The following is a 23,759-nucleotide window of genomic DNA, read 5'->3' as shown; positions in this document are numbered from 1 at the left end:
AGTCTCCAGCCATATCCAGGGACTGAGTCAGTGACCCCTCAGGTGGGTGGAAGCCCCAACAACGTTGGCTTATTCTGTCTGTTCTGGCTGAACTGCATTCACCAGCTGACTCACAGACAGGGTCCTTTATATGCATGCATTCTTGAAAATCTTGATGATAAAGAGAAGTATCATATAGTTAATCTTTTTTTAATTGAAACAGTGCTTACTAGGTGGGATTTATCTTGCTCTTATTCATAGATTATCCAATTTGTATAATATGCATGTTCTACCTTTCAGTCACCTATAAAGTATTCTAAGCCTTACGTTTTACAAAGTCAAACAATACACGAAGGTATCAAATTTTAAATGAAGACCATGGTCTGAAATAATGAATCTGGGGTTAGCATTTATTTCCTCAGATAATAAATTACATGTACAGCATGTTGATTTGTCAGTATGAGTGCATATTGCTGCATAAACCCGCCTCCTTCGCCTCTCTATGGCCATTGGTTGTTGAGAAACATCGTGAATGCTACTGGCTGGGCGGGGTAGCGGGAGGGACAACTTTCAGGAAGTGATAAGGTTTTGTTTTCTGTTTCGCACCGAGCCATTAAGAATCAGTTTCATGGGAGAAGGCTAAACATTTCAGGAAGGCATTTACTTTACACTATTAATTGCTACACCTTATCGACTTCTTTCTGCCCAAAAAGTCCAACTGACGACGTGCGGTTTCGATTCCTTCGGAGGTCGGTGCATATTTTAGTTTTGCAAGTGATATTAAAGCGGTTCTAGCTAAGTTAGCTGCTAGTTAGGTGCGACTTACCGTTAGTTTTCCAAACGTTGTCTTCTGAGTTACCCTAAAGACTTATTTAGCCAAATCCTTACTTATCGCATGTCAGGTAACGTAACGGTTCATTTAACCGCTGCAGTCAACAGTCGGGCTATTTCGGCTTGTCGTCCTTTTCCCCAAGTGTTGAATTATCAAAATTTAAGAATGGTGTACAGGTCGTTACAGCAGTGTTGTTGATCTTTTGTTTTCATATTTGACCTGGTATTCTCATCTATAATTAAATTATTATCTCCTTTAAATTGTGTCAGAGGTTTGGGGGTCGCAGCTACAGCCAAAAATGTGATGTTAATCTTTTTAGCGAGATTGTGTTATATTTTCCTACTATTAAAAAAAATATTTCCTGACATATTTTCTGTAACTTGTTCAGTTTCCATGGCACCACGAAGAAAGAGTACGTTACCGAAACCACTCCCAGACGGCTTCATACTGACAGATACTGTGAAAAAGAAATGGAGGCTGGGGAAAATCATCGGTCAAGGTGGCTTTGGACTGATCTATCTCGGTATTGTAATGAGCACACTGTGCACACACCCTGTGCATCCACACTCTGCCACATACGTATATACATGGATGCGGACTAGTAGAATCACTATCACTCTTTCTCAGCCAGATACATACTGTACGTTGTTTCAGGAAGACACTACTCTGATTGATCTCCTTTTCTCTTGGTTGTGAAAGCTGTTTGAGCAAACAAGATTGCTACAATAATTCCAATGCATGTCATGTTCCCTGTAACAGTTCTGTGCCTGTCTAATCTATGGAATCCTTTGTTTTCCAATCAGCTGCTCAATACAGCATTTTGTAAATTCCCCACAGGTCTTGGATAAATTTTAAAAATCCATAGGGTTCCATCAAATCTAAGAGTTAAGACTTATCATAATGTATCATAACTTTGAATCCTTCATTTTGTCCCACCTTTCCTCACTGTCTGCTGTCATCCTCAAGCCTCCCAGGTTGTGGACAGACCTGTGGCAGCAGACACTGACTTTGTCATAAAAGTGGTGAGTACATTTGTGCTGCACAAAGGCAGCCTGTCCATCTTCTGGGACACATTAATGCTTTTTGAAATTTTAGTATATACTTCAAGATGCCCTTACCGCAGTCTCTGCTGGAAGGAGAAAAAGAGCCATTACCATGACTATGGACAATACTGCATGGATAAATTAAAAAGTGATATTTCCTCTTTTCTAGTTTCAACTTCACCAAACAGCATGTGATTAAGTTGAAGCCACGGTGAGAACGTATTGAAAAATGCTGCAAAATTGAACTTTAATCAGTGTAATGGTTCTTCCAACTTTTCTTGCACATGCACTACTGTTTAGGGGTAGTAGAATATCCTAAGGTGGCACAGATGCATTGCACAGTCACTTGCTGCTGGGTTATATGTTCCATGTCCACTTTCCATTAAATGTGGAAGATTGGCTGAGTGAATAGAGTAAGACTGCAGAGGCAGGTTTTAGTTCAGGCCTTGGACTGTATTCAGTTTCAAATGGGCAAATCGTCATCCCTCGACATACGCCTTGTTGTTTAAGGGACTGGACTAGAGAGGGAACAGAACTCTATTGACAGCATTGCTACTATTTATCATAGTAAAGAAGGTCACCAAAACAACATGCAGACAACAGACATAATCTGAGTTCTTTTTTTAAATTTTTATTTTTTTACTTTTAAACAATGATGGATTTTACTTCAAACAATGTCACAAATATGCATTGACAGCTTGAGACAGGATTTGGATATGTAAAATGAAAGGTTCAAATTTTTCATGCCCATATGCAAATTTAATCAACAGCCCGTGTTCCATTCATGAATGCCTTTTACATTGCAGCTCAATCCAAACAAAAACCAAAGTTTAAAACTGACATTTTGCCATGAGCAGTAACTTCCTGGAGTATCTGCTAGTTGCCTGGCAGCCTCACATTGACTGCAAGATTTAAGGAAGTTACTCCTCCCAGCCAGGTAATACTCTGTTGCATGGTTATGATTATGTAAAACCACAAATGTGAATGATTGTGAATGTGAATGAATGATTGATTGATTGTTTTTACACCTTTGTTTTTGTATGGATTGAACAAGAAAGATTAGAGGTGTTAATTAACGGGATTTAGAGGATTTAGAACTTTGGACAGAGCCAGGTTAGCTGTTTCCCCTGTTTCCATTCATTATTCTTGATTAGGCTAAGTGGCTACTGGCAGAACTATTGCTATATGTACTGATACCTGTAGTATTTACACCTTTGGTTGAAGGGTCGAAAGAAACAAGGGAATGAGAGGAGACAGATTTTCCTTTCTCTTCAGTTAATTCAAATGGAAATTCCCTTTGTTCAGATGCCATGTACTTTCAAGGTATTTTGGAGTTTGTGCTTTTATGTGCAGGAGTACCAGGAGAATGGTCCCCTGTTCTCGGAGCTCAAGTTCTACCAAAGGGCAGCCAGACCAGAGAGCAGTAAGTAGCACCACCTGTCCAGTGTCCCAGGAGCTCGCTGGAGCACAAGTGTGTTTGACTGATGAAGTGGCCGCAGACAGAGGCTTTGCTGCGTGCCGCACAGTAATTAATAATAAGCCAAAGCAAACATGCACCTCAGTGGTAGTTAGCCCCCCTCTCCATGCTTGTCTGGGCTCTCCAGTGCCTTCTCTTGGAAAGGAGCAAGAGAGAGGAAGCCACTCACACGTAATGATGCCCGGGCCTCCGCTGAGCCCCTGACCACCTGCTAGCCTGGTTGAGCGCCAGTTTCAACCAGTCGCCATCAAGCCCCGAGCCAGACCCACTGCTTTGTCTGGGGCCTCTGTGTGTATGTGTTTGCAGTTGTGTGTTTGTACCCTCAATACTATATGATTGATATTTGTATGCATGCATTATTACACTTACAAGTACAAATGTGAATTCTGGACAAAACATTTGCCTACTTTTCACAGAGTTTAGGGGCTTTTGGTCAGAATCCTCTTTGAAGAGGAGAGCTTTTAGACAGGGGCTTAGGTCAAGGTCAGGAAATACTAAGAATCTGAAATTGTTGGAATAAGTAAGATAAAAAAATTTTCTAGCTCCTGACCATTCCCTTCACAGATTCAATACTACAACTAAGTGGTCCAAGGTAACAGGGTTTCTGCGCTCTCAATATAGCCATTGTGGCTTTGTGTTCTAATTTATTTGGTAGTTTGAGTCCTGTGATTCTTTTCAGTCACTCCATATAAGTACCTGAGGAGTGTAACAATAGAAATGTGTGTACACACATTTACATTATTCCTCTTCTAATTTTGTTTCAGTGCAAAAATGGATGAGAAGCAGGAAACTGGACTTTCTGGGCATCCCAACCTACTGGGGATCAGGACTCGCTGAATATAATGACCTCAGGTATTGACATAGACGGCAGGGGCTGGACAACATGTTATTAGATGGTTAGATAATGAAGATGTAACATGTCTGCTCCCTTTTTGAGTGTAAAAACATATAGGTTGGCCTAAATGTAACCAGACTTTTATAATAAGTTGGTCAGTAAGATAACATTACTATTCAAACAGAGGCCATTTTTCTGACCGGAGTATTTTATCTCTGAATTGTTTTAACATAAATGAGAAGAAATGCAAATAATAATTGCAGGTTTATTTTCTTGAGGTTTAGTTTCTTAAAATGAGCTAAAGTAGACTTTATGGGCAGAACTTCAAAATAAAAGGTACTTCACACAATATAAAGTATTTGGAACATAAAGTAAATTACCTGCTGCGCTTTTACAATAAGGCCAAGCTGACTTGTTTCCGTGTTTTTACATTTGACCCAGCGGGCATCTGTATTTATGTTTGTTGTGCGTACAACACAACAATCATTGTACATTTGGGATGTTTGGGCATTGTGGGGGGAAAAACCCGTTATATTGTTAGCCTTGAAGTGGGTTTCCCCTTTTAATTTTTACACTTACATTTTTCACATTTTTTGATATGAGAATTTTTTTTTTTTTTTTTGAGACTTGTGTCTACGAAAATTATGTTAAAAATCAGCCCGTTTCCTACTTTTATTGCATAACCCTCGACTTGGTAAATTAAACATCTTTTTGAGACATAGAATATTAAAGTCATAGCCGCTTTCATCAATGCACTACCTACAAGTGAATAGTTTCTCATGAAATTCCATAGCATTTATTATTTTAAGTTGTTTAAAACATGTAATTTCTGGTTGCTAGATGTCTGATTCAGACTTTCTACTTTGATTAGTTTTGTTTTTATAGTACTCTCAGTCCAAACAGCCTGAGACATATCAGGAATTAGGAGATGGGGTTTCATTTAAAATCAGGAATAAGGTTTTGACCTCTGATCTTCCCCTCTTCCGCTCAGGTATCGTTTCATGGCCATGGACCGGCTGGGCTGTGACCTTCAGAAAGTCTGTGAGCACAATGAAGGTCGACTGAAAAAGGCAACCGTGCTCCAGCTTGGTCAAGGACTAGTGAGATCATATTCATGGAATTCTGTTCTTCTGATGTCTATTGATTGTTGTATAAAGAAGCTGGATGGAGCTGGAGCTCTAGCAGTTCAGATGGAAAATTCAGAGTCAAAGCCACTTTAACAGATAATGTCCTCTGTCCTTCTTATTCTTGTGTCTAAATGCTCTGACATTGGCTCTTTTGTCAGGTGGATGTTCTGGAGTATATCCATGAGAATGAGTATGTCCATGCAGACATTAAAGCTGCCAACCTCATGCAGGGTTACAGAGACCCTGAAAAGGTTTGTCCACTGTAGCTCTCTGATGATTGCATGTGTATAGTAGTGAGGTCTGTTCTGTAGTACAAGCTATACACTTTATGTAGCACAATCAAGGGCTATGCTTATGTGTGTAAATTATAGAAATAATGCAAATAGTCAGTTATCAGCTATCCATTTTAATGATTTATCCCATCTCCAAGAAGATGGGATAAACTTGTTTTTTTTGTTGTTGAATGTCTTTGTATTAACTAATGTGTGTCCATTCTGTTGTGTTCTGTAGGTCTACCTAGCAGACTATGGGCTGTCCTACAGATACTGTCCTGATGGAGTCCACAAAGAATACAAGGAAAACCCCAAGAAGTGCCACAATGGAACCATCGAGTACACCAGTCTTGATGCCCACAAAGGACTTGGTAAGCCTTCCATTTCATAAGCAGATAAACTCTAAAAACAGACTGTGTGCTGTCTAGTTGATGGAAAGATTATGTGCTGGAGCAATCACAATTGAATGAATTCTCCCCACTCTTGAGCAGTTGATTTTGTCCATAAAGCAAAAATCTGCCTAAAACTGTTCACCTATGCCCAGGGAGTCTGTTAGGTGGAGCATAACTCTTTCTGTCTGGTAAAATGCACAGTCCTTTTACAAATATGTCCAGTAGAAAATATGACCCAGAAATTGATCAATTAACAACGTATCTAATTGGCACTGGAGGAGCTATAAAACTTGTTTTCTAGTACAGGTTGTTACTGTAGTTACCATTTCATTTAATTTCACACAAAACAACAAGGACTGCTGGGTCATGAGGTGGGTCAGTAGACAGGCTGTGAGCTGATGAAATATTTAAGCAAGTAATTCAAGTGTTACCAAGACAAGCAGTTTTGCTAATATTCCAAAAGGCCAGTATTTACAATAATATGCCAGATTAGTCATTTTAGCAAGCTAAACTTAACTCAGATACTTCTGAATGTGTTGCAGTTATTGTAAAGAATGAGTCATGTTAAGCATGAGTGAGAAATGAAAACATGTGACATTATTTTTCTCTGTTCAACCAATAAGTTTTATAAGAGGATGTTGGGTAACATAATCATTACCAGAACATCTATAGATATGCAATGTCAAAAACTTGGGTGCCTGCATCATTCAAATTAAAGTTGTTTCCTTTGCCCCTTGTTGAGTCCTAAGTTAAATTAACATACAGTAGCCCTGTGCAAATTTAATCCTTACCAGTTTTTGACACGTCAAGGCACTTAAGGAAGTCTTTGCTTTTGTGATGTTGACTTTAAGTCCAGATCCTACTGCTATAATTGGAGAGGTGTGTGTGTGTGTGTGTGTGTGTGTGTGTGTGTGTGTGTGTGTGTGTGTGTCTCTCTCTGTGTGTAACTGCTCCGTCAAGGAAGAAGCTAGGGGCACGAAATTTTGAAGCTACCAATTTCTTAATGAGTCCTTTCAAATGACACCAAGTTTGCCCAGTTTGGTCGTTCCATTCTTTTTTCCTTAGTGCAAATACTGTGTGATATACTGTCAAGAGCCAAGTCTTCTCATCTTTTCAGTCAACCTCACTTCTAAAGCAGTAAGTAATTGATTCATAGTTTGTTTAAATTTATGAATGGCAGTATTATAAATTGATTTTAATATTTACACTTTCTATCTATCAGTGATCTATTATTTATCTATCTGTGTAATGCATAAAAACAGTGGAAAATGAAGCTATACAATTCATACAGTTATTTGGTAATATATTTTACATGTTCTTCTTAGTTGTGGACATGTGGACTCTGTGTACCAAACGCAATTAACACTGGTATTAACATCACAAACATTAACATTTTAGTAATAAAGGAGTCTAAATTTTCCCAAACAGACCTTACTGACCTATTGAAAAAAACAAACTACCAACTGAACCCTGCAAATTTTTCAAGGTATTTAAGATGAATCAGAAAACATTATTTCAAAACTTTCTCTACAGTCCTAGGTATGTAACTATAGGTACTAAATCCCTTGTATTTTGATTTTATTTATTTGCCATAAAACTGTCATTTTTAAGATATTTGATTTAAAAAATATCAGTCTTTCTTGAAAAGACACGTATCTAATATGTGTAACCAAAGAATTTAAACTCTCAACCCCCCAGAAGTCACAGAAATATTACCAAGGATCTGTCCCTGGTGCCCTCAATTGTAACTATGGCCCTTTGTGCATGTGCAAGTTAGGTAACAAACCTATCTAGCTAATTATCTTATCTATATACTGTATAAGAGGAAGGCCCAGAGGAACCTGAAGAGACACGTCTGTTGACAAGTTTAATACTGCACTTAAAGGTAGAACCCATTGAAAACCAATATCGTAAATACAACTTACTCTACTAAAACAGAAAGTAGACATATAAACCAGAAAATTAAGTCACTACAAGAAGACTCTGACAGGTAATCACCAGAGGGTCAATAGTTGTGTCAACTTTATGTAAGTGGTCTATAGACATTTGCCTATATCTTACATACATTAAGGTGTCAGGATAGGTTCCCTCTGTTAAACATTTAGAAGCAACAAATGGTGACACATGTTTTCAGTTAACTGAAAGATCTAGTATAAAGCTGACACAAAGTTTGTTTTTTTTCAGTTGCTTTACAGAAAGCTACTATTGTGTTACACAGGAGATGTCTTTAATTTACAACTAGTACAAGCAAAGGGGCACCTAAAGGAAACAAGACCCTTACACCATATCACTGACAGCAAAAGGCTCCAGGAAACCTTTCCTACTGTTGGTTGGTTAAAGTGAATTTGTTTCATAAGTTTTTTACATTTATATGTATGTTTATACTTATATTTATGTTGCCTATTTTAAAATGTCAGTCAGTAAATGGCTTACTTGTCTGGAATCCTGAAATCTTAAAAACTACACTAGGCTGCAGAAAAAAATGTTGACAAAACATCTTATCTCAAGTTCAATTTAATAGCTGTTGTTGAGCTTTCAATCATATTACACGATCTTCATTTGCAGAATGTGTTTTTCAGTTTGAAATTAATATTATAGAGGTTAAAATGTCCTTTTTTTGAGCACTCTTAAGGAATTATTGCCCATATTGGCTTAAAAGTTGAGCTTCATAAATCAGTGTGGAATGGAAATAAAGAACAAAGCAAAAATAGAGCAAAAAACAAACAAACAAGATTTTCACCAGTTTGGAATTGAATACTGTTAATTTTGATAAAGATTCTATATAATTTTGAGGTTTGTCTGGCAAAATAATGCATAACTGGTCTTTCTCTTAGGACATTTCATTTTTTGAATATTGAATTCTCCTAACATTATCAACAGGTTGGTAACAAATAATTGATTACCAACAGGTCCTTCAATCAGTAGTTTCAAACATGAGCAGCTCATTGTTAAATGTAGAAACCAAAACAACCAACCAAGACAAGAGAGAGATTTGCTTGATTGAGAGTGTGTAATTTACCTACATTAAGAGCAAAAAGGGTTGGATTTGACTTTTTTCAACTTTATCCCCAGACAATACACACAAGCCATATTGAAACTGAAAGACTTATTGGTCACTGTAAGTATTCCTGGGCTACACACTGGCTATGTAATGATTCCTTTGCAGCATGACTACACTGTAAGATATGGGGTACAAAATCCATAGCACTCATTCCATTCAAAAATCTGAAAGTTCAGGCAAAGCAAATCTGAAACTTGAGCAGGCTGTGTTGGCCATATTGAGTGGGTAACTTCCCAAAATTTCAATCTTTTTATCTCCAAACTTCATCTTTTTTTCCCCAGACAGTGTTTCCTTGGTGAGCCATGGCAAGTATAGTATGTCCTGGTAGGTGCATTACTGGGACAAAACATTGGCAGTAAACCTACACACAACTAAGAGGAAAAAGATACACCTTTGATTTGTCTCTCAGGCTTACTTAGTAAGTGTGGGAAGAATGATAGGCATTCACAATGCTTGCATTTTGATATTTTCTGAGCAATTATTTTAACCCTACTCTAAGCTTCATCCTTAGAGTTTGCAGTCTTTGTTTGTCAATACATGTAAAATAATCTCTCCGCCCTGCCACCCTGCTGATACTGGGAACACATTAACTGGCAAATTGCCTACATGCTCCCTCCCTTCATTGACCATCGATTCTCCATCTGCGGCCCCTGCTGAATTCCCTGGCACCGTCCTATCTCTATTTCCTATTCCCTAAATAGCTGAAGTCATAACCTGCATCGTGTATTCATATCCCATTAATTAAGGCTTAGGTGTATGGTTAGAGCGAGGCCCGAGCCAAAGATAACCTCTGTGAGCCCCATGCCGACCAACTCACCTACTCCCCCAGTTCGACACTCTACATTAGCATGGCTCAGACTGCCTAATCGCCCCGGCAGTGTTTCTGTCTTCATGATCGATAATTAAAAGAGGCAGAAAATGTCCTGTCAGCAATCATCAAATGGAACTCATGTTAATTTTAATATGATTATGAAAGGGGGAGGGAAGGAGCTGCAGAAAATTGTGACGTCTTCTAACATGAAGCAGCACAGGGTAAATGTTATAAGTGAGCATCCTTTTTCCACCAAGCGCTCTCATTGGAGAAAGAAGTTTGCTGGAATCCTGACAAAGATAATGTTAATCATTGTTTTTAACACAAGTTAACCTCAACTGTTTATTATAGTAGTCCTTCAAATAATTGAAAAAACCTCCAGCTATGGGAAGAAAACATTAAAATGTGTATCCCTGGATTTGTGTTAGAATTTTTTCTACCACCATATTGAGATTGTAACCGAGGACCAGGTCCTTGTTTGCCCTTCTCTATCCTGATGGCACAAATACCCACAAAGATGTTGACAGGTTGCCATGGTGAGGTTTGGCAAACACAGCTTGCTAATGGCAGGCCTTTGAACACAGAGCTAATCGGTGTAATTATCGCCATTCGGTGGGCGTCCAGTGGACAGAAGGCCGTCTCCCAACGACAAGACTGTTAAGCAAAAGGGTTAAGAGTGTGACTCTGCAGCACGCTTTAGGGAATCTGAATAACAATAGGAGATAATTAACAACATCATTGCTGCCTCACCTCCTTGTCTAAACCATGTAGGGAATGTGTGTGTATTTATTTGGGTGTTTTGCATTTATGTATTGTGCATGTGTGTGTTTTTAAGCATGTCCAAGCTCCCTTTGAGAGCTGTGTATGTGTATGTGTATGTGTATGTGTATGTGTATGCACATGCATATCTCTTCACTGTCCTGTGCCATTCCTCATATGAGGGCAAAACACATTAAATAGAGAACAGGAGACACACAAACACTATTATGAGTTGTGATACTGTGAGTAGAGCACTTGCAAAGGGCAGCAACGCTTAATGTAGTTGTTGATCTTTTTAATTGTTAATCTATTATGGTGCTCAGGGAGTTGCTATACTTTTTCCAGTGTCAGTATCATATGCATTTTTCATCTTTATTCTCCTTCGACAGGCTCTTAGTAGCAATGAAGAACTGTAATTATTTAAAATAGGAAGCCAAAGTGTAATGTTGACTTAATACATACTTTACAACTACAAAGGAAAACAGACCTAACTCTTATGGTCAGAGTTGGTGAGATTAAGTGTAATAGGCAACGACCATTTCGTATTTGAAGCTAATGTACACACTTTGCTGTTTTTAACTGCAGGTTTATGCACACCTTTTCGGTTTAAAAAGTGGCCATTAAAGATATCAGTCAACACCAGTTTTACTGCTGAAATATCTGTGCTTTGGTCCCTTTGAACAGGGATGCAATATTTCAGTCAAGTAAGTAGTTTTATTTACTACACCATTCAGCCACACCATTGAAACCAGCTACTGGTTTTAATGTTGTGGCTGATCAGTGTATTTCTTAGTTGTAGATAAAGTGTAATGAAGAAAAGACATCAGTGATAATGTTGAGTATTTATAAAAAATAAGAAAAAGCATGAGCGGAGCATGCACATTAACATGTAATCAGATTACCAGCCTCACATTCCATGTAATCTGGTCAAGTGTGCCAGTGACCATGCTTCCTCTTTAGACCAGACTGTTGTCTGGGGAGGATCAATGCTGGCTGTAGCTCAGGGAGGAGATTTCTCCTCTCTGATGGAGACAGTCAATAGGTAATTTCTCCGGAGACGCTTGGAAGCCGTAACAGTATTGAGCTGCAAAAATTCCCCGGGCTCGACCCCTCTGGATGGACTTCATTCACATGTATTGATAGATCTCACACATTGATGTAGACCCATGCAAGCACAAACACACTCTCAGTGAGACACAACACCCTCTTGATTTGTTCTTCAGGAAGTCTTAATTCATGGGAAATCACAAAAATATTACAATCACAATACGCAAGTGTGTGTAAATGTGTTTATATATGTGTGTGTAAATATACGTAAGTGTATATACGTGTCTGTAAATATATGTATGTGTGTATATGTGTGTGTAAATATTCATGTGTCTATGTGTGTAAATATACGTGTGTGTGTGTGTGTGTGTGTTTGTGTGTGTGTGTGTGTGTGTGTGTGTGTGTGTGTGTGTGTGTGTGTGTGTGTGTGTGTGTGTGTGTGTGTGTGTGTGTGCGTGCGTGTGTACGTTTGTGTGTATACACATATATGAAAGAGAGAGAATTGAAATCATTAGCTTAATTCAAAATTGCACTTTTTCATAATGTATAAAATGTGTACACTGAAAATTGAGCTATTAAAAAAAAAAAGTCACAGATCATAGCTGGCTACATTTGCTGACGTGAGTCTCAACAGTTTCATAAACTGTGATGTGCCACAGTTTATGTCCCTGTTGTGACTCCTGATGGCACTGTTGTGATTCCTGGTGTCCCCCGACTTCAGGTGGCCAGCTGCCTCTAGCTGTTGTTTGCACCTGCAAGTGATATAGACTGATAAAAGGTTCTGCTCACTAATATGTGGTCTTATTCTTCATATATGAAAAAAAGTTGGGTTTTTTTCCCAGCCAAGAACAAAATGCTGAGTTTTGACCAAAAAAAGTAAAAGCTTTCAGAAACTGGAACTTCTAATGGAATTAGGGGTAATTTATGAATAAAAGCAGCAAGTTGGATTTAAAAATATTAATGGCAAACCAAAATTCGTTTTATTGTAATTTCTAACAACGTAATTTTTCTGTCTTGCTATAGCCCCATCTAGACGTGGTGACCTCCAGATTTTGGGTTTTTGTCTTCTTCAGTGGTTGTGTGGGTCTCTTCCTTGGGACAGTGTTCTCAAGCACCCGGCTCAGGTCCAGGAAGCCAAGACCAGGTTGGTAGTCCCTTGTACTGTTTCTGCAGAAGAGATTTAATGAAATGTAATGAAACATGTAGCCAGATACTCTTGAGGGAGAAGTCACGTGTGTCCTAACTTAGAATGTTTTGCTTTAACTTATACTGTTAATTTGTGCTGATATACATAATAGTATCTTTGGTTATTATTTGGGTTAAGGATGCAACAGCTTGTTTGCAGAGGCAGCAAGGCATTAGTATAGGTAATGTAGCTATTTTCAAAATCTGGTAGTGTTTCCATTATTAAACTTTTTCTTTTATGGAGTAGTACCACAGCATAACAAATACTACATGCCTGGATAAAGCAATGATTAAATTGCATTTAATGTCTGATACTCCAACAGATTTTTCATTTCCAATCCCCCGTCTCTTGAAATAGGTACATCACGGTCATGCACCCTTCACTTGATTTCTAATAAAGATTTTTAAAAGTCAGTATGTGTAATGTCAGTATTAGTACCCATTCTTCCACTATTTTTTGTCCCTCAACTGCACCTAAAAAGCTGTGCATAATATTGCACATTTCAGCTGTCCCACTGTCACGTTTTTATTTATATTTATCCAAAATGTCCTGGTTTATAAAATACAGTGGAAACACAAGGCATAACGTAGCACCAAACCCTTACAGGTTCTTAAAATTTCTGGTTATGGTAAGTTCCTGGTGCCGGGGCGAGAGCGAGAATAACACAGGAGGCAAGGGGGCTCTGAGAAGTGTGCCTCTCTATAGTCTGAAGTATGGAGATACAAGACAATTTGATTTCACAGCTGCAGTAGGTTCTTTATACATCAGGTGCAACTAGCTACAATAGACCTTTCCGAAGCGCAAACACTTCGTACCGTCGTTTCTGACGGACCACATTATATCAGTCAAATGTCACAAATTTTCTCTAGCATGACGAGTTGGTAGAAACCTGACCTGGTCTGGGTGGAACAGGATGGGAACAACCTTCTTTAACCTAATCTCCAGGACTTCTGAGAGAATACAGCTGTCATAATTAGTCAAAGAGAGAAGTCTATAACTTTTCATCCTTCTTAAGAATAAGAGTAATTAGGACCTGGGAAAGTGTTGGTGGCAGCGAGCCCCTATTAAGAGAGTCAATAAACATATCCAACATCAGGAGAGCAAGTTTATAAAACTCGGTGGTGAAGCTGTTGGAACCTGGGGCTTTCCTTTGAGGTAAATTTGAAACAATACTTAGAATTTCATTCACTGAACTGTCCAGTGTAACCCTCTGTTCAACAGTGAGTTTTGGTAGGTGTAAATTCTTAAAAAAATGCTTTATTTCTGATTTCCCTGCCTCTAATTCAGATTCATACAAATTCTCACAGAAGTTTTTGAAAACATTATTTATATCACCTCTGTTTGTATATAATATACCCTGCTGGTCTCGAACCTCTTGATGCTTAATAAACAGCAGTTAGCCAGCATACCCAGCCTTGTCACCCTCTTCAAAAAAGCACTGTTGTTGCCTAAACAAAGAGAATTCCACTTTCTGAGATAACAAAATATTGTATTTATACTTGAGCTGAGTAAGGTTTCGTAAATTGTTCAGACATTCTAGCTATAAAGTTATGCTTGGCTTCTTTCACCTCATTCTCTAAGCTCATGAGATCAAGTGTTTTTGCTTCCTTCTTATAAGCAAAATACTGTATCATAAACCCTTGCAAAAAAAATCTTTTAATGCCTTCCAGGCTATCACTAGAGATGGTGCTAAAGGAATATCAGTTTCTTAAAAAATATTTCTGTTCTTGTAGTAGAAGTCTAAAATGTTTTTCCTGTAGTAGACTTGAATTTGGTCATCTGCATGACTCAAGGATATTACTAAACAAGGACATAGATCAATTTATTACTGTATGGTCAGATATTAGAATACACCCTATATCACATAAGGGTACATAAGAAAGTAGGGGATGGGATATCAAAAAATAGTGTCATAGTGTAAATCCCGATGACAGGCAGAATAAAATGTATGATTTCTACCAGTCAGATTAAATACTATCCACACACCCACCAAAACAGCAACGGCTCTACGAGGTCTGGAGGGCTGGAGTTGTTGGGGGTGCTACGATCAAGAATTTATCTTGGAACTGATTAAAGTCCCATGCAATATCAAAAGATAATTATGCCCTTGCTCTAGCTCGCCAATTCAACACTATAGCATGCCAAAATAAGTTAGGTCACCTAAATTGAGTGCGTATATGTTGGCAAGTATAATAAGGTGGCCTTGAATTTCAGTTTCAACAATAACCATTCATCCATTATCATCTGAAATGATTTTTTTAGTCTTAAATGGGAAATGTGTATTATTAAAATTGTGATCCCTCTACTTTTACTTGACCCCACAAAATAAAAACATCTACCCACTTTGGAGCTTCATATTTTCATTTACCAGATATGTGTCATCTCAAGAAAGACAGTGTCATATTTCTTTGCCTTGAGACTACTTAGAACGTTTTTCCTTTTAACAATATGCCCCATACTCTTTACGTTCCAGCTGCAGAAACTCAGTTGCCCACTATGGTCATTTCTGCTCATAATATGAGAGGCAAAAAATCTGAACTAGACACAGCCTCAAAAAAAAAGAAAAGAAAACCAGAGTAGTGCTAAAAACAAGTGACAACTGACAAGTGACACAAAGAAAACAAAAAGAAAAAGACAAAATATAATTGGTCCATCCACAATACCTCGGGTGGACTGTAAAACAGAAAATGCCAAGTTCATGAACTGCACACTTCCTGCCCACCTGCAGAGGCGCCTCTACATGGTTGTATTTATTTCTTCACTTCCTCACTGTATTAACTTCCTTTACTCCTCTCCCAGAATGATGGATAATCTGCCAGACTCAGTCCAGCAGCTGTCAGTGAGCAGAGGAAGCACAGGTAAGCCAGGGCTGCAGGGCATCTTCTAATTCAGACTAATTCAGGTAGTGGGCTGACTTCTCAAACAAAATGAATCAGTAAACACTGACCAGGCATTCTGACCACGGTTAAAAGCTTTCCTGTAATTTTAGAATCATGACTTATTGGGAATTTATCACTATTTTCGAGGGTTTCTTTCCATAAAGCAAGTTTGATTTTAAAATCATCACTGCAAATAATTAATCAGGAAATTTTCAGGTTTATTCTAATTTTTCCGATGTTATCCTTTTGTAATCATTAGATTATGCAGTATTTTTTAGTACTTTTAGTACTTCCTCTCAAAAGTACAATTTCTTTTTTGTGGAAAAAACACAATGCTACAGGTACAGAATAATTTCTTGCTGTTTTTCAGTTTTACTTCTGAGTGGTTTTAAAGGAGCAAATGAGCATCTTAATGGAGTTGATCTGAGGTTATTACTGCGTGTAATGGCAGGGAAAGAAAATCTGCCAAACAAATGCAGGCATTTCAGCATGTCATTTCTAACAGTTCACTGTAATGTTGGGTTGGTAATTGTTTTGCAGAAAGGTATCTTTGTTTGTCTCCTATATTTTACAATATATGTACATTCCTGGCTGAAATTTATTTTAAAATTAAAATTATTTTTGTATTTTAAGTACAGAATATCTTGAGAAATAAATGCAAATTAACCAAATTTGTATAATCAGAATATTGAATAAAATGTCCAAAGTTGTTGGACAATAACAACAAAAAATGCTTTAATATAGTGAATAAAAAAATACAGACGTAAAATTTACGCTCAACACAATTATTGGCACCCTTTTAATGAATTTAAATTAGTTCCTCAAACAAAATAAAAAACAAATAAGACTCATCTGTACTTAAATTTTAGTGTTCACATGAGCTGAATTGACTATTGAATGATGGTTTGACTGCATAAAAAGGGCTGATTGTTTCCGGTTTCTTTTTCACAGTGGTGAAGACAAGAGAGCTGTCTGAGAGTATTAGAAAGGGTACTATCAAAAAAACATAATTCCAAAGGCTACAAGGCAATCACCAAAAATACTGAAATCCCTGTTTCAACAGTTTGTAACGTTATTACGAAGTTTCACTCAGAACTGTTAAGATGCTTCCAGGACTTGACTCAATGAGAGAAGTCTGCAAAGTTTGATGAAGATTGTGGAAAAAAACCCCACGCAAGACATCTAAGCAGCTTCAGGGTGACCTGGATTGATCTGGAGTTGTGGTTTCAGCCCGTACCGTACGTCACATATTAAACCAAGTAGGGCTCCATGGGCAAAGGCCAAGGAGGACACCACTATTGAGAGAGAGGCACAAAAAGGCAAGACTGATGTTTGCAAAAACTTTCATAGATAAGCCACAGACTTTCTGGGATAATGTTCTATGGATAGATGAAAGCAAAGGTAGAGCTCTTTGGGAATGCAGTGCATCAGTTTGTTTATAGTCACTTAAATGAAGCCCATAAGGAAAATAACACCCTACCTACAGTATAATATGGTAGAGGTTCTATCATGCTGTGGGGCTGCTTTGCTGCCTCTGGTGCTGGAGGCATTGAATATATCAAAGGAATGATGAGATCAGAAGATTACCAAGGCATTTTAGAGAGAAATTTGTTACCCAATGTCAGAAAAACTAGGTTTGATGCAAAGGCCTTGGGTCTTTCAGGAGGACAACAACCCAAAGCACACATCCAGCAGCACAAATGAATGGTTGAAAAGGAAAAGATGGGTTGTTTTAAACTGGCAAACAATGAATCCTTGCCTTAATCCCATTGAAAACCTTTGGAAAGAGCTCAAATCTGCCATTGCAAAAAGGACTCCTGTAAACCTAAAATAGCTTGAACGAGAATAGCAATGGAAGACTGGCAAAAACTACCAGCAGACTGGTGCAAGAAGCTTGTAGATGGTTACAATAAATGTTTAGAGGCTCTCATTGTTGCCAATGGTTCTGCAACCAAATATTACTGAAGGGTGCCAATCATTGTGTCCTGGGTACATTTTGTGTTTGTATTATTTCACCATTATGCAAGTTTTTTTTTTTTTTAATGTTTTTTTTTTTTTCTTCAGTAACCTTTGACATTTTATTACGCTATTTGATTATGCACAGTTGGCTAATTTGCATTTATTTCTACATATTCTAAAGAAGATTCTGTTCTCAAAATTCAGGGATGTCAATAATTTGTGTGTTTATTATGTTCAGTTTTTTACGGGCAACTTTGCACAACACATGCCTTTCAAATTTTTTAGTGTTTATCTCCTCTTTATGAGGAGAGGTCACACAAGTTTGAGGGCTTAGTGTGTGTGATGTATGGTTGGGACCGGATGCTTGCTGCCCACCACAGATAAGAGGCAGTTTATGCATCAACTAAGTGTGTCTGTGTGTTTGTGTATGTGGGAGAAAGATACAAGTTCTACTGCAGTATGTGTCATATACGTCGTCTGGCCAGTGTGTGATGTATTGAGGCTGACTGTGTATGACACTTCCACACGTAGACACAATGCATATCCAGAGGTGTGCGCATGGCTAATCTGCTCTCTGTGGGGAGATACATTGCCAGGCTGATATATATCTGGACTCTGACACCCTCAGCTTCATCTTGCCTTTGCTGCTGCACGACTCAAGACTCCCAGAAATGTTGTAATACTGAGGATGCGCCAGAACTGAAGTTGGTAGCAGTCCAAAATAGTGCCTCGCAGTTAGTAAAATTAAACTATACTGCTTGTGCAATGGATCACAAATAATACCAAATAGGTTGATTGATCTGGATTTATTCAGTATATTCTATAAGATATTTGAGTTTAAACATTTTCACGTGCTGCAACTCTTGGAGTTGTTGTTTGACTCCTCTGTTCCTGTCCATAGATGAGGTGGCTGCGTTCCTCCTTTATGTGAAAACTCTAGACTACCAAGCTAAACCAGACTACCAACATCTCAAAGACCTGTTGGCCAGTGTTGTCAAGGGAAGACTTGACTTCTCCAAGCCTCAGGGACCTGCAGGGAAGTCATCCACCAAGGTAGTAGATCCTCGCACCAGGGAAAAGGTGAGAACTGAGGCCTCGTGTCTAAACTTTTAACTGCATCAGTGTATAATTCGAGCAGTGGCTAATACATTCAGTATATCTTCTTCCTTAGAGTTATGCATTGAAATATGAGATTGTGTCAGTGACTGTCACTATTTGAGCTAAATTAGTCTTTGATTGATTCCAACAAAAGATTTTTAACACTGACTGAAATGTAAAAGATGTAACTTCCTGTCTGCCTGAATGTTTTCCACAAAAGACCTATTTCACACAGGATCATAAAGGGTGCTTTCACAACTAACCTGTTTGGTTTGGTTAAAGCGAACTCTACCACATTTACCTGGTTAGTACCATCCGTTTGGTAACTCGAGCATGAACCAAAACAACTGGACCAAGACCACTTGAAAAGGAGAATTTCGGTCCACTTCCAAGCAGACTCTGGTGTGGTTCATTTATCATCAGAAAGCAAAAACGGATCAACCAAAGGATTATTTTGAGATAGTAGATTTTTGATTTTAGCATGAATTCCTAAAATATTAATAAATCTATCTGCTGATAGTGTTCAAGAAGCAATGTATGCAGTAGCTTCAGAAAGTATTAAGACCCTTTCAATTTTTGCACACTTTATTGTGTTCTACATTTCATTTTAAATGGATAAAATTGCCATTTTGTCCATCAATCTAAACTCAATAACCCACAATGACTAAGGGAAAACATGTACTCAATTATTAGATTAGATTATTTTTGAAAATGTATTAAAAATCAAAAACGAAAATCTTTTCATTTTCAGAAGTATTCAGACCTGTTGCCGTGGCACTCCAAATTGTTGTTAGGTGCATGCTGTTTGCTTTAATTATCCTTGAGATGCATCTAGATTGTGACGGGAGTCCAACTGTGGTAAAATGAATTGATTGGATATTGTTTCGAAAGGAGGCACACACCTGTGTATATAAGGTGTGCCTTTATATAAGGATAGAACTCACAGTTAACACTGCATGTCAATACAAAAACCAAGCCATGAAGTCCAAGGAACTCTCTGTAGACCTCTGTTATAAAATTAGATCAGGGCAAGGGTATGAAACCATTTCTAAAGCTTTGAGGACAACCATCTCAGCTGCACTCAATCAATCAGGCCTTTATGGTAGAGTGGCTATGCGGAGGCCATTTTGAGTAAAAGACATACGACAGCTCACTTGGAATTTTTAATCAAATTATTCTAAAAACATGTTTTCGCATTGTCGTTATGGGTTTTTGAGTGTAGATTGATGGTCAAAATGGCAACTTTATCGATTAAAATTTAATCGACAACACAATAGTGTGTTAAAGCAAATACATTCTGAAGCCACTGTATATTTAAGCAAATCATTTAGTAACCATGGTAACTGGTGAGACCAGACAACATAAATACACAGAAATGAAGCATTGACGCACTGCATGACCTGCTGTCTGTCACCAGAATTTAATTTCCCTTTGTGGATCCTGACGAGGAGCTAATGATGCAGGTTGACATCACCAAAACTGTCCAATCATTGGGTTACCTGCCCGTCTGTATAACTTCATGTTTACAGCTCTTGGTTCATTTGTAAAACGTCAGAGTGACCATGAACCAGACCGGAACTAAAATGCAACTCATCATTTTTAACCTTGGTCCAGGCCAAATGAACAAAACTACAGGTGAAAAAAGCACCCTAACACAGTCAGCAATTAAGGCTACCAACAAAAATTTGAACCCTTTGCTGCCTCCAGTCATTTATAGATCTGACTGATTCAAGTTCTAGATGGGTTCAAGTCAGATAATCACAATACACATTTAGCAGGGCCAGCCTTCTGTGAAAATGTCCCTGCCCTTATGTTCTTGAGCTCTACAAGCATGTCTACAGCAAGTCCACCCTATCAAATATGTTTGCCAAGGACTGCTGTGTCATTCTTGGGTGACCCCGCCAAGTATAGTATTGGCTGCACACATATATCATAACCCATTTTAACAATGGCTTATATTCTTACACTCAGTTTGTCCCAAGCAACAGTCCTGCAACTTGTAAACGTCAGCTCTTGTTAATTTGACTAGAATGGAAGCAAGGAATGATGCTCAAATAAGAAAATAGTGCACTGTGTACACACCAGCCCCAACAGAAGATAGTTTGGAAATGATAAGATGGCTGTGCTGCTCGGAGACGTTCACATGGGATTATGTATAAGTCCTCCCAAGTATATTTTTGACCTGTGGAAAACGCTGAATCTTATTTGTCATTTGGGTGTGCGGTCAAATAAAGAGAGAAAGAGAGGTCATGCCTTCACAAAAACGTGCAGGATTTTACAAAAGCAAGTGAACCTTCCAACAGTCTTCTCCTTGTAGCGGACTACTTTGTATTAACTTACTTTCCCGTTTAAGTGATACCATAAGTATTAATAATATTTCTGTATCCTATGATAACTATAGCACAGAGTATGGTGCACATACAGTAGACAAAGTAATATTACAATAATGACAGACTTCAGTATGGAAATGCTAGTGTGTAATGCACACAGAGTTTTGTATAGCGACAATACTGTGTTTGAGGGAGTGTATGTGCAAGATCAAACTATTAACAAGTGTGAAAACTTTCAACACTTGTTAAGTTTGATCACTGGTGTTCTAGCCATTTTATCATTGGTGTTTATCCATCCATCCATTAGCTATACCGCTTATCCTTGGAGGATCGCGGGGGGGCTGGAACCTATCTCAGCCAACATTGGTCCTCACTGTTGAACATTCAACAACTTCAGTGTTGGTCACAAATTTTCCTGTTTCCCTTACTGAGTCCTTAACCCCAGAGCGGGGAAACGTGACAGCAGTAAAGGGGAGGGTTAATATCCTCCTGAGTTCCCCCACTGAGAATGTCAACCAGAGGTGGTCAGGTCTAAAGCTGGAGGAGAACCGCGATTCTCCTCAAATTCACCAGAATCACATCTTGACCCTTTGGGCCCAGAGAGCACCCTCTCAATGGCCCAATTTGAAGAAGTTGATGACACATACTTTACACAGCACAGGATGTCTCCAATTATGCTCCTGATTTCCTCTCCTCTCCTTGTGTCATTAAATTTCCATGCTGAAGTGCTGGCCAGTTTGATCCCTAGTTAAACAGAAGTGGCCATTTACGGGCGGTTTAGTGAGGAGAGTAAATGTCAGCTGAGATAAAGGCCATTCAGTGGGCATGCTCACTGAATCATTTGCCACTAGTGTCATATAAATATATTATTTTATATTTGATAATGGTTATGAGGAGTCAAAGTTTTGTTTAATAGAAAGTGGTCCCAGATAGGTATAAAAGGTTTTTTTTTGTTTTTAAATCATCAGGAAAATAAAGTTACCCACCTTTTTGGAAGATATTTCATGACAGGGTTTAAAAGACAGGAAGTACAGGAGGGTATGAAGTCTAAACCAGTGCCAGCACATTACAGAAGTAGACCACTCCTCACTAAATGTCAGTCAGAGGTAAGGTCTGAAACAACTCAATAACACCTGCGTGTATGTATGGTCTGTGTGTGCTTTCAAATTACATCAATTTAAGATCATTTAACAAAAAAACCCAAAAACATATGGTCTACTTAATATAATCAGTGGCCACTTTATAAGGTAACCTACCCTCCGAACTGCCTGAATTGTTTGTGGTATGGACCTAACAAGGTGCTGGAAACATTCCCTAGAGATTTAGCTCTACATTGACGCGATAGTATTCATGCTGCACATTTCTATTTCCACCACGTCCCATAGTTGATCTACTGTTAAATGAGTTATTGTGAACTCAAGGTTCATACTGGTGAAACCAGCTTGAGGTGATGTGTGCTTTGTGACGTGTGTTACTCTGCTGGAAGTATTCATTAGAAGATGGGTAGACTGGCCATAAAGATATACAAATAGTCTTGCATATGCTTTCACAGCATGCCAGGATGCACCTGCATGGAGACATGTTAAGGGTAATGGGACAGGATTGTTTCACTGAAATAACTGTCGAAGTTTTAATTTCTCTTGTCATTAAAGAAAGCCTTTTAATATGGCCACATTCAGGGTGTAAACACAGATACATGTTCATCATATAACTGCAGTTAAACTGAATAATACTGTCAAAAATATTCATAAATCAATAATACACTTTTTTGCTGCTTGCTCACAGAAGGAAGAGGCTTCGCCTGCTGTCAGAAGATCACTGAGGCCAAGGCCTGAACCTGTGAAGACTTATGAAGATAATCGTGAAGATGAGGATGAAGATAAGACCAGACCCAGACCCATTCTTGCATGCTATCTCAGAGGCCCTCCAGTAGGCCCCAGAACTCAGTCTAAGCAGGTGTGAGGTTAAGATTTTATGTATGACTATGCAGTTTTACACAGACAATTATAAACACTTTTACTATTTGGTTTGAATCTGTTATTGATGAAGTTACAAAAATGGCTCCAGAGCAAGTGTTTTACTGTCGGGAAGTCTTTGTACCTAACTCTAAAACATTAAGACTTCCTGTTTTGACTCAAGCTCTCAAGGATACAATACAAAAGTTTTCAGTTGATAATCAGTCTTTCACAAGTTTATTTTAGGTTATTCACATATCACATAGTGCAGTCGAACAGTTCATGTTACAGCCAGTTCTAGAAGAGCAAACGCTTGAATTATCCTCTTTAACAGAAAAATAAATCAAACGGGACCCCCAGGAGAAGAGAAAACCTGACTGTTACCTCAGCAAGACAGGAACAAGGAATCCACCCACAAAGGAGAAAACAAATATTCCTGGACTGTGACAGTAAGAGTGGTGGTACAGTAACCTCTGTCATGAACACAGAGACAGCTGTGGTGATTGGTAAAGGTCTGCTGCCAAAGGTCCAGGACAGTAACCTCTGTAATGAACACAGAGACAGCTTTGGTGATTGGGAAGGGTCTGCTCTCAAAGCTCCAGGACGGGAAACTGGATCCGCAAAGAGGAACAGGCGGTTGCACTGGTTTGTCTTTGTAGGTGTCTTTGTTTTCTTGGGTGCTTGGAGTTTGTCAAAGTGCATTTAAACCCTTTTGAA

General features: G+C 38.4%; 1 protein-coding gene across 1 annotated transcript; it reads left to right on the top strand.

Annotated features, from left to right (window-relative positions):
• Positions 1-542: 542 nt before the first annotated feature.
• On the top strand, positions 543-23,758 carry vrk2 (VRK serine/threonine kinase 2). The gene is given in 14 exon segments (XM_040138762.1): positions 543-728; positions 1,200-1,334; positions 1,778-1,833; positions 3,208-3,277; positions 4,096-4,183; positions 5,158-5,266; positions 5,452-5,544; positions 5,804-5,936; positions 12,659-12,779; positions 15,621-15,679; positions 18,561-18,739; positions 22,873-23,043; positions 23,377-23,720; positions 23,722-23,758. Coding segments are annotated over 13 exon segments (1,590 nt in total). The 5' UTR covers positions 543-728; positions 1,200-1,204.
• Position 23,759: the final 1 nt, after the last annotated feature.

This window comes from Xiphias gladius, chromosome 11 (assembly GCF_016859285.1).
Source record: "Xiphias gladius isolate SHS-SW01 ecotype Sanya breed wild chromosome 11, ASM1685928v1, whole genome shotgun sequence".
In the NCBI taxonomy this organism is placed as follows: domain Eukaryota; kingdom Metazoa; phylum Chordata; class Actinopteri; order Istiophoriformes; family Xiphiidae; genus Xiphias; species Xiphias gladius.
The sequence above is the reverse complement of the archived record's forward strand: the minus strand, read 5'-3'. Positions and strand labels throughout refer to the sequence as shown.